This window comes from Mixophyes fleayi, chromosome 4 (assembly GCF_038048845.1).
Source record: "Mixophyes fleayi isolate aMixFle1 chromosome 4, aMixFle1.hap1, whole genome shotgun sequence".
Lineage (NCBI taxonomy): Eukaryota > Metazoa > Chordata > Amphibia > Anura > Limnodynastidae > Mixophyes > Mixophyes fleayi.
In genome coordinates, this window is record NC_134405.1 from 81,263,764 (window position 1) to 81,276,135 (window position 12,372).

Genomic DNA, 12,372 nt, shown 5'->3' on the forward strand with positions numbered 1-12,372 from the left:
AAATAACATTCTGTTAATGTCGTCATTTCCGTCTTGTAAGTGCACATATAAAAGTAAATGTTATGAACTTGGTGTGGAAAATATGCGCTTTGGTGTCTTTATGAATGTTTTAAAATTGTAATCCACTTGGATAACATAAGGAATATAATGGTTATCTGTTGTTTAAGGTTTTTTAAAAAGCCGCGATCGTTCCCACCACAAATTCTACAATATGATGACCAAAACCCAGATGTTTATCCGCTTCATTGAGGAATGCTCATTTGTTAGTGATAAGGATGCCAGTTTAGCCTTCTTTGATGACTGTGTTGAGAAGGTATGTACTGCCACACTCTTTACACCATTTGCTAAAGTCCTATAATTCTGGTCTCATTGATGGAAGCTGTAGTAGATGTCATTTATGTGTTTCTACGTAGGCTATGTAAAAGTTCACCCTTCTCCTCAGATAAGCTGTAATGTCCCCGCCACCCCTTGTATACAGTGTGTAGCATGATGCATGTGGGGCATGTCCAAAGCTCTTCTTTGTTTCCCTCCATAAGCCTTATAAACCACAAATTGTATTGTCCTAGGAGCAGGGTAGTTACCTGCAAAGTTGCCAGGGTGTGCATAGTACTTGTTCCAAGGGAGTCTGTTCTTATTTATATGCTGATTAACTGCAGCACAGGGCCATTTCTGACACTTTGTTGCTCTGCTCTCTCATTAACAAGCTGTTCTCAGAAAGGAATTGTGCAGAAAAAGGTATCAAGGTAAGAGGCGCAAAGTCTATTCATTTGGGTTAATATTAGTTCCAACTACTGCGACTGAATTTACTACCATGTAAGCACAGTATTGGCCTTTAAACTGTTGATGTATAGCAGGTTGTTTATTATTAGAACTTAGGTTAAATAGCAAATCACTTTTTAACAAAGAGAATATGATTAAGCAAGTAACACGCCAAAATTAACCTTTTTGCTGTTTTTAATTATTTTTCAATAAAAATATAGTCGAGAAACTGTCATATTTAATATGTAGTGAGATGTTACATCGGGGATGCAAACATGAATGAAATCATACATATAATTGAGAGGTAAAGGATACTGGAATGGAGACAGAATAGGATGGAAGGGAGGGAAGCACATGTAGTGCATTACTTTGAGACAAGGTTGGGATCCGTAGCTATAGGGCATTACACATCATAAATGGCCCCTGGCCTTGCTGAGACCTGGGCTTTTAGTAAAGATATGCAAGCCTCCCTTGTGTTCTCTTATGTTAGTTTACATTAGTTCACAAACGGGAAACTAGTGAACAAGAGGGGTGCTCACAGAAAGGAAATGTCCCCATGTCTCCAAAATCACCATTTCACGTTTGGCAAAATCCAGGTGAATGACTGAGAAGGCTGATGGAAGAAAGGGAGATGACACAAAAACTGAATAAACAAGAACGTTTGGGAAAGGTTAAAACTAAATGCAGCATTCTAAAAAAAACTCTTCCCCCTCCAAGAACCATGGTGGTGGGAGTATGATGACTTTGGGCTGCTTTATATCTGCACCCAGGTGATTGGTACACTTAGAGAGGACAATGAATTCTGCACTCTACCAGCAACTTCTGCAGGAGAATGTCAAGGTATCCATCTGTGAGCTGAAGCTTAACAGAGTGAGGGATTATCCCGTACAACAGTCATTTTAAACATTCATGTAATCCTACAAGTGATTGAAGCTGAAGATATTTCACATTGTGGAAAATTCCTTTACAAACCCTGACCGTTACATAATTGCATAATGTAGGACATGCCACAACATTAAAGCTCTTACAAGACAGCCCACAAATATCAGAGTTAAAGCAGCTATGTAAAGAGGAATAGGTCAAAATACCTCCAAGCTGATGAATTGATCAGTTGAAGGATAGATCAAGAGTTGATAGAGGAACTGTTTGGTTGAAGTTGTTGAGCCTCCTTGTTTGTGTGTGTTTATAAATCAATTTTACATATTACTAGGACTTTAAGTTCAGATTACAATGAGGTCAAATTCATGCATTGCTACTGATCATTTTTCATACTTTGTCACAACTACAAATTTTTAGAATTCTAGCTCATCCTGTTCCTGCTGTTTGAACTCTGATGTTTGTAGCGATCACAGCGATTTCATGAAATAAATGGGAGTTGGCTCTTAATAGTGAATGAATGTGTTGCAGTGGTGACTGAGCAAGGTGCACCCAAGTTATCATTTCTAGACAGTGGTTTGGTAACACGGTATGAGAAGGGAGTTGTCATCAGCGTCAAATGCAGCAGAGAGATCCAGGAGCATTAGAAGGGAGTAGTTGCCTCACGATTAAACTGTGGTCACATCATTGACAACTTTAATCAATGCTGTCTCTGTTGTGTGTTGGAGGGCCATGGAGGTTGAGAGAGAGGCCTAGGTAATATGAGAGAGAAATAACTTTTCAGGATATGGATAATAACTGAGTGATTGAATAATGATGGTATGCTACCAGTGGAGAGGCAGAGATTACAGATATTCATTAGGACTGAGATGAGTACAGGAGACAGCGGACAACTGAGTTGTGAAGGGATAGGGTCAAGTGAACAGGTTATAGATTGGGATTATGGTAGAGACGTAATCTATATTTGTGGGATCAAATGAAGATAAGGTGCCAGAGTGGGCAGGAAAGGAATTGCCCCATTTGTTTTATGTTGAAATAAGATACTATTTCAAATCTTGGGTAGTGTTGTTTGTCGGAGGAGTTGGTTTGGGAGTTTTGAGAAGACATTTAAATGTACATAGGAGACATTTGGAGTTAGATGTCTGAGCCAAAATGAGAGATTAGAAGTATATTTTATGCAATATCGGGAACCTTTCAGTATGAGGTAGATGGCTGTATATTTATATGAAGTTATGAGAAATATGAGACTTTCACCAATGACACTGGATCGTTTTTGAAGGTTATTTCAGTTCTGAAATTGTGATTTGCTGACTAGTTTACAAGGACTATATCTGGTGACCAGAGCAGATTCTGTGACCGTTTGTATACAGTTGACTCATTTCTTGTGGCTAGTATACCATTTGAAGCAGATGACATTCTAGTGATAAGTGTACAAAGTAGACCACATTATGTTGGCTAGTAGACAATATAGACCCTATCCTAGCTGTAGTTGTAGCACCATATATTATGATATACCCAACATACTGAAGAGGAAACTGTACCTATCAAATTTTCTTCAGAATTCAATACATTGTTATGCAAATCTTGTATAACATGTGAAATACAACATTGTAAAATAAGATGGTATTTATACACTGTTTCTCATTTCCGAATGTAACAAAACTCATTTCACTGCATCTCCATGACCAGAGAGGCAGTGTACTGTACTACAATTTGTAGATCTTAGACAGCAGTGTCTGGGAACAGTATACCTCACTAAGTAAGTGTAATCCATTGCGATGGATTCCCAGAAAACTGGGTCACCTTCTGCCCATTCAATAGGAATTAATGCAGATTATATAATGCACAGCATTAAAATGCTGTATTACAGTAAGAAGTACAGAAGCATATAACTGCATGAAAATGTTGTTCTATTCTATGATTTAACTAGCTGCTTTTACCTTTAATAATTGTATAGGAAACAGCTTATCAATATATATCTTATATGTTCCCTTTTTATGACACAACTTCAGCCCCTAAAGGTCCTCAGTTGATTGCAATATTGGTATCCTATGCAGCATCACAGTTTCTTTTCTCTGCAGCTAACAGTGTTTAATCAATAACATTTTTGCAGCAAGAGAAATATATGCTAGAAATGCAGCTTTGTGTCCTTAAATGACCTTCTTGGAATTGAGTACATTAAAAGAATATATTTTAGTTAACAAAATGTTTCCTGCCCCACCTCTTCTGCTACAGAGGCAAGCAATGCACCTGCAAGCGATCTGATAATGCTTGTTGTGGCTAGGGGTAAATGGAGCTTGTTACATAACAGCAGTAATAATTTACATTTTTCTCCTTTTCATCCTTCTGGGGGACACTGCTACCATGAGGTTGTAGTGGGGAGTGAGGGAGTTGGCACTTAACTAGTTAACTTGTTACTTGTGACCTGCTGACAGACCCCTCCCCTCTGCAACCCCCCTGTAGCACCTCTGTGTAGATTAAGTGCCCAAGGAGTTGGACTTACTTCATTATTGCTGGCATAGTGTAGTAAGGTTTATTTTATTTTATCTTTTTCTTGTTTTTACATAGGTAAATCACAGTCTGCTTAGTGTGCGATTAGAATCGGCACACTGTGTAAAAAAAAAAAAAAAAAAAAAGCCGACAGGCTCTCACTCTCAATGTGAATATCGAGAGTGTGACAGGCGGCTCATTAGCCTCATATACCTGCGAGTATAGAGCGCTGCGATTTGGAGCGATGGCGGCCGCCATCTTATGGCCACTACCAAGAGGAATTTAGGTAAATAACTACATCAACTATCAATGTACGGCAGCAGACCCAATGGTGCATTTAAATGGTATCTCCTAAGATCTGCCCGGGAAAAGTACACAGTACACTCCCAGCTTCTGCTTCACTGCTGACCGAGACTCCTCTCCTGCTGCAGTCTTGTACTAGTCTAGGAAGGCTAAGTACAACTAATATATATATAATTTTACTAATACAGTATTGATATTTGATATTCATTTTTGGATAGCAGCATATTCTAGAGAAAATCGCTGCATCTCACAGTTGGCTGGGACACAATACAATATCATAAAACATATTCCAAGATGCATCTTTTGACTGATAGTCAGAGATTAGATAGTATCTTTCATAACCTTGTTTCTTGTGTTGTATAATTGTTAACTGTCTCTGTATATTCTATTCTGTGACTGTTATTCCTTTTATAATGTCTGATAAAGGGAAAGCACCAAAAGCAAAATACTTTGCTTGCTCAAAATGCGAGGCAAAGCTGCCATATGTACAGCAGGACCCGGGGGGCACTCTGCGTAGATTGTGAGGCAGGGTCCCAGGGGGCACAGGCCCAGGGCTGTATTTCGTTGTTAACGGAAGAACCAGGGAGGACAGTATCGCTGGCATAGTCGATGGGCACCCTGATGCAGCTTCTCACCCTTAAGGCGGAGACCACAGTGCTGGCTGCGAGCTCTCCTTCTACCTCGATGGGGGGCTACAGGTTCAGCGGTACTCCAACAACAGGTTAATGACGGGACAGACCTAGCAGCCACTGGCCCTTCATCCTCTATTGTCTCCCAGAGGACCCCCATAGGGGAGCCCACTTGGTCCTCCACTTTGGTTAGGGGAATTGATAGACTGAACAGGTTTCTAGATTCTCCAAGATCTTTTCAGTCTAGAACCAAACATAAGTGAAGCAATCATTCTCTTCTTTCAGTATCAGATTCAGAAATATCATCTGAAGAGGATGGAGAAATTCCTTACGAGAAAGACGGTCACCAGGTGACGGATGTTGAGGATTTTCACAGAAATCAAGACATTGAGGATCTGGTCTTAGCAGTTAGAAGGACCTTAGACATAGATGAGCCTATCGCTGCGGATCAGGATCTTTTTTAAAAAAAATAAACAGACGCACAGTCTGTTTCCCCCCTCTTTTTAAGGGAAATTGCGGAGGCAGGTTGGTCTCAACCGGACTGCAATGTACCCTCTACAGTTGGAGGATGTTAACCGTTGGGAACAAGTACCAAGGATGGACACTCCGGTAGCACACCTGGCGCGTCACACCGCTTTGGAGCACGTTCTTTACAGAAAATGAACCAAAGTCTTGGGTACCCAGGTTCAGTTCCCTTCGCCAGTCATTTAGAGGGAACTTGTCCAATAGAGCTCAGGCGAGCAGGGGTAGATCCTTTGGGACCAGTGGGCATTCGCAAAAAGAAAGGTGGACTTCTTCTTCCTCAGCAAGGCGTGCTGTTCCCAAGCTGCAGGATAAACCTACAGCCTGACTCGCATCCTCCTCTATTCATGGCTGCGGGATTGGGAGGGCGTCTGCAGTTATTCAGGGAAGAGTGGATTGCATCCTCCCCAGATCAATGGATTCAGGGGATTATGACAAGGGGCTACATGATCAGGCTAGTAGGTCAGGACCCGCGCCGGTTCTTTCCCACCTCCTTACCGTTAGATCCCATAAGGAGACAAGCCATGTTAGATTCCGTCACTTCTCTTCTTTCCGCAGGGGTCATTTGTGCAGTTCCGGAAGTGCAGAGACGCCAGGGATTCTACTCAAACCTATTCTTGGTCTCAAAACCAGATGGTTCCTTCCGCCCAATTCTCAAGCTAAAGTCTAACGTGGTGAACACTCTTTTCCGGGCTTGGAAACCTGTATCTACCACAGGATTTTGCGAACCTACATTTATTGGTGTGAGAGTAGAGATCGCCATATTCCGACTTTTAATCTTCCTCGTCTTATGGTTTTTCTACAGCATGATCTTGAAATGGGCCTCCGGTTGGGTTCCTTGAAGGTTCAGGTGTCGGCCTTATCAGTGTATTTTCAGTTGCGATTGGCGGACATGCCAGACATAAGGACGTTTCTTCAGGGGGTGTTACACATTCAGCCTCACTACGTACCACCCACTGCTGCATGGGATCTTAATTTGGTACTTTCAATGCTTAAGTCTCCTCCTTTTGAGCCTTTACAGTCAACGGATCTGAAATTCTTAACATGGAAGGTGGTTTTTCTGCTGGCAAACGCCTCAGCTCATAGAGTATCAACACTTGGGGCTCTTTCATGCAGGGAACCATCTCTCGTTTTTCATGATGATAGGGCGGTCCTCCGTACTGCTCCGTCTTTTCAACCTAAGGTGGTATCGGGGTTTCACTTAAACCAGGAAATTGTACAGTTTTTCAAGAACCTTCTACTCCTTCCGGAGATAACCAGACAGAGCTTTTGGATGCCGTCAGGGCATTACGCATATATGTTCATCGCACTGCACTCATTAGAAGTTCAGATTCTCTGTTTGTACTATATGATCCCCATAAACGGGGATGACCTGCTTATAAGCAGAGCATTTCCAGATTACTTATTTCAACTATTAAGTATGCTTACATCAGTGTGAACCGATCTGTGCCCAGTCGCATTACTGCCCATTCCACCCGGTCAGTGGGAGCTTCTTTTGTACATGGAAAATGGGGTCTCGGCGGAGCAGCTATGCCAAGCGGCTACCTGGTCCCCGGTACACACATTTACTAAATTTTACCAGTTCAATGTGTTTGTGTCTTCTGATGCTAGCTTTGGCCGTAGAGTTTTACAGGCCGGGGCAATTAGAGCGGCCCCTACCTTAGGGGGGCTGCTTTTATAAGTCCCCATGGTACCAGTGTCCCCAGTAAGAGAAAATGGGATTTTTATACTCGCGATAAATCCTTTTCTCTGATTCCATCTGGGGGACATTGCGTTCCCTCCCTTCTGCTCTTCTGCTGTTTGGTCTTTGGTTGTGTTTCTCCCCTTCCTTGGGGCTTAAGAATTACACTGAGGAGCTACAAGCTGGTTGCAGTGGGGAGGGGTCTGTCAGCAGGTCACAAGTTAACTAGTTAATTGCCAACTCCCTCACTCCCCACTACAACCCATGATAGCAGTGTCCCCCAGGTGGAATCAGATAAAAGGATTTATCATGAGTATAAAAATCCCATTTTTTACATTTTTAGTTTTAGGAACTCTCTGGAAATCTGGTTTACGGATATGTGATCCCATATATGAATAACAAAATATATACTAACCAGTGTTGTACAAGTGCCCATTTCCTATTCATTATTTAGTATTTTTTTTTTTTTTTTTTTTTTTTATAAAGTACCTAAAAGAAATAAGTCTAATTAATCGCAGATGTACTTGACTACCATAGAGCCATAAGTACTTCACTGGTTTGCTGACATAACACATTACTCATCAGCATGCGACTGTAAGGGTGATACAATCAAGCATCATTATAGTATCATCTTGCTATTGACACACCAGTCATCATAATTATTACAAACGACAGTAAAATAAACACACAAACATACATTGTAAAAAGTCCTTTATTAAAAAGGAAAAAGAACATAGACAGAAGGTATGCCTATTTGCTGACGATGTCCTTCTGTTTGTAACCAGCCCGGAGACCTCGTTGATAACTTTGAAGCATATCCTAGACCGGTTTAGCGAAGCTTCATTCTATAAATTGAACATTACAAAATCTGAAGCCCTTCCCATTAATATACCACAATCTTCCCTTTCAAGCTTACAAAAGAAATTTCCTTTTGTGTGGGTTAAAGATTCCTTATCATATTTAGGTATTCATATTCCGGCAAATTTATCTGCGATGTTTGAAGTTAATTTTTCCCCGATTTATCTTCACCTCTCCTTACTGGCTAAGAACTGGATTGACTTTGAGGTCTCCTGGCTGGGGCGCATAGCGGCTTTTAAGATGATGTTGCTACCAAAACTTATGTATATTTTCCGTACCATACCCTATATTATACCAAAACGAATGATTGTTTGGTTCCACACTCTGATGATGTCATACGTCTGGAGGCAGAAACGCCCCCTCCTTACATACAAACATATGTCTTTACCAAAGTCAAGAGGCGCCTTATTGCTTCCCAGCTTAACACTTTACCAGGATGCCTGTGTTTTGAGTTGCCTCCGTGACTGGTCGCTACCTCATGCAGCTAAGCCGTGGGTTGATATCAAGAGGGCTTTATATGTAGGATTCCCCTTGCTGGATCTTCTTTGGATTCCTAGGCCGGACCGCCCACCGGGTGCCCGTAAATTACTCTCGATCTCGGATGCCTTACGGGTATGGGATAAATTTATTGGGTCGCACAAAGATGTTGTACTCCCTTCTCGCAATCTTTCCCTCCAAGCATTGTCAAAACTCATACCGGATATCAATACTACTGTATGGAAAAATAGAGGGATAGTTTCACTGGCGGATGTTTGCGCAGACCCTTTTCCTCCCCTTTGACGTGCTTAGGGACAAATACAATCTGCCTCAGAGAATTAGACACTGGGTGGGGGCGGCCTCCAGGACCCCCCATGCCTTGTCCACACTTCCAGCTCAGGTCCTAGATAGATTAACAAAGGCGGGTAGTAGGGGAGGAATAACATTCTGGTACCGCTATTCTCAGTCCCTGGTCCCAGCCTCCAAGACTCCGACTCAGGCACGTTGGGAAGCAGATATTGGTATGACTCTCTCCCTCCAGCAGTGGGAAAAGATCTACATTTCCTCACACCGCATGTCTAGATGCATTAATCACACCGAAATGTATGTTAAGCTCCTCAATCGGCTCTACCTCACCCCGGATCGCCTTCATAAGATATGGCCAAGTCAGTCTAAATTCTGCTGGCGTCAAAGTGGTCAGATAGCAGATGTTTATCATGTCTTTTGGACATGCCCGGTGATCCAGACGTTCTGGGGCGAGATATCCGCTTTGATTTCGGAGGTCCTGTGAGTTTCTGTCACTCTTGACCCGAAGGTAGCCCTCCTACATATATATCAGCCTGTGGTTCCTAGCTATAAGCGCTATGTATTAGGACACATACTAATAGCCGCTAGAGCAGCAATAGCTCAGAACTGGAAGTCCCCTGCTCCCCCCAGCATCACTAAGGTCGTGTCTAAGATCCAGTATAGTTTTGAAATGGAAACAACGGATGTGCCCTATACGTCATCCGCCTCCAATCCAATTTTCAAATGGTTTAGCTGGCACGAATTATGTTACAGAGGGCTCCGGTAGAGCACGAGTAGCTTCAAATACTTCACCCTCTCTCTCCCCAGCAGCACTCATAGAGGAACCCCAGCCTAACAAATAGGCTCTGCCTGTGGGTTATCTGAGCTACCTAGGTATTAATATCTCCCCATCTGGCGTACTATGAGAAAGACCAATGTGTATATTTTATTTTTGCTTCTTAAAGTAACGTGCATGCTATAAGATCGCTGTTTCAATTGAGTGACCCCCTCCCCCCTGCGTGGGGGTCCCCCCCCTGCGTGGGGGTCCCCCCCCCTTTTTTTTTTTTTTTTTATTACCTTTTTGTTTGTTCCCTCAACTGTGCTTGTTACCCTTTCTTTTTTCTGTACCCCATTTAACTTTGAAAAACTCAATAAAAATTTATTGCAGTAAATAAAAAAGGAAAAAGAACCCACACACCTTAGTTCCCCATCTTATTTCTCACCTAAATCCATGAGGGACCCACTTTTTCTTACTTGGTAGCCCTTTTTTGAAAAAACCATACAGAATGCCGATGACATGCTCTGTGAAATGCCACAACATCACGGTGCATGTCTTTCTTTCAAATCTCCTCTGTTCTGCTTTGTAACGGGAGAATGGAAGAGACACAGATACTCACATAGACAGCATTGATCTCTGTGGTAACAGACTGACAGAGCACACGGACGCTTCCCTGAAGCGGATGTTGGAGCAGGTAAAGTAGAACACTCTGTTCCCGCTCTGTTATCTAATCTCTGAAGTGCCTATGTGTACTTAGTACGTTACTCTATAGAGGTCAATGATTTAGTTGCCAGTGTCTATCTTTCCCCGTGTAAGAGACACTTTAATAAAATGGCTGTTTGTGCATAGCCTAAAGAAAAAGGGCATAGAAACAACATGTAAGGTGACAGTGTGTACATAGGAAGTGGGAAAAGTTCTGACCGATAAACGTGAAGAGTATTGTGGGGACGGGTTGTACGCTTTCCTGAAAAGAGTGTTTAAAAGCTGGAGGATAGGAAATAGTGTGCTTCTTAGTATAAGCATTGGCAGGAAAATGGGATTCCATTGTATTCCTATTGTATACATAAAAAAAAAAAGGTTTGCGTTGTTCCTTAATTTTTGCATATTATAATGTGCTCGGTTGTTGCAAATGAATGCAGAGATGTACATCATTTACCTATAAATAGTCATTTGTTCTTGAAAGTTCTAATTACTTTGTTTGTGCCTTTTCTTACCACATGATTTTCTTTTTGTTCTGCCAAGTGAGACTCCTTCATTAACATCCATTACTAAGCTAATTTCCTGTTATATTGTTCTACAAGTATTTTGGGTTCATAAAGTGAGATCGCATGTACTATAATCTTATGCTGGGCTTCTTCCTGTTTTGTGCAAGCTATACACATGCAGTGATTTGGATGAACAGTTTTAGACTGACACCGAAATGCTCTGCATGTAGGCCTAAAAGGACTAGCAATCGGGGTCACATTGCCTATGAACACTGTCTGAAAGTGTGTGAACATCAGACAACCACACAAACTGGTCTGTGTGACCCATGAACTAGTTGTTTGGCTTAACCATAATATTGGTAGCCAGATTGGATCTGCCAATATATGTACCACATAAAGCTGATGGTATTATTTTGGTTGATGGAAAATGTGGCCATAAGATGACCGCTGTTGGCTTATGTGTGCCGTCACTTAACCTCATGTATCAAACTTCTATTGTCCTATAGATTGTAAACTTGTTGCAGAGCCCTCTTACTCCTGTCTGTATTACCCAGTATTGTTTTATTAATGTGTTTGTTCACAATTGTAAAGCGCTACAGAATCTGTTGGTGCTATATAAGTAAATGTTGCTGATAATGATCAGTCCTTGCCGTTTTGGAGCTTATAATCTACACTCCATTTTTATCAGAAGCCAGTTAGCCTACCAATGTTTTTGGGCTGCGGGAAGAAACTGGAGCACTAAGAGGGAAACATGCAATCTCCACACAGAATCTGGTCGGAATCTAACACATCCCCAGTGCTGACCACCTTGCTGCCCTGTAGGATCTTGACCAGTCTGGTCACCGATCCTTTTGCTCAGTGCTCAGCCCCAGCAACTAGATATATGTCCAGCATAAGGGTGGGTTACATCAGCTAGCAAAGTTGTAAGTTATCAGACAGTGACAATGAACATGGCTTGTGCTATAAGTTCATAGTTGTTTTAAGCATAGTTACAATCTGTATACATGTTATTTTAGTTCAGTGCTTTATTATGGTTTCTTTACCTGTTTTGCCTTCAGGTAGATGTAGATAAGTCAGGAGAGATGCGTCTCATTGAGCTGGATGAGTCCCACAGGAGTGAGCACACAGTGTTCATTACACCACCTGAGATTCCTCACTTACCCAATGGGGAGGAGCACCCAAAGCAGTACAGGTAAGTAACAGATACACAGAGATCTGCCAACTGGTGGCCTCTTTAATACTTTGTGATGATAAGATTTCAGTGACGTATAGCTATAGAAACTAATGTATGAACACCAAAAAATGCAAGGAGCAGCACAAATATCATTACCCCAACCCTACTTTTGTCTTGTTATGCGCCTACATGTGCGCATTTCACACGTCTACATGGGTGCTCACATGGGTTGAGAAATTCTTTTTTGCATGGAGACCTGCATATCCTAAAGAGCTCAAATACTCAGACAGTTTGATTTTTTTTCACAATTTCTGAGTAGGCAGACACTGCTTTCC

The 12,372-nt window shown here is 41.8% G+C and overlaps 1 protein-coding gene across 6 annotated transcripts in view; it reads left to right on the top strand.

Annotated features, from left to right (window-relative positions):
- DENND4A (DENN domain containing 4A) overlaps positions 1-12,372 on the top strand; it is an 87,465-nt gene that overhangs the window by 44,277 nt on the left and 30,816 nt on the right. For 4 of the 6 annotated variants that reach the window (XM_075207605.1, XM_075207602.1, XM_075207603.1 and 1 more), the window contains exons 13-15: positions 168-313; positions 705-743; positions 11,922-12,055. In XM_075207605.1, coding sequence (XP_075063706.1) covers positions 168-313; positions 705-743; positions 11,922-12,055 — 319 coding nt within the window. The remainder of the gene's footprint in view (positions 1-167; positions 314-704; positions 744-11,921; positions 12,056-12,372) is intronic. The other 2 variants (XM_075207606.1, XM_075207607.1) reach the window with 1 other exon arrangement.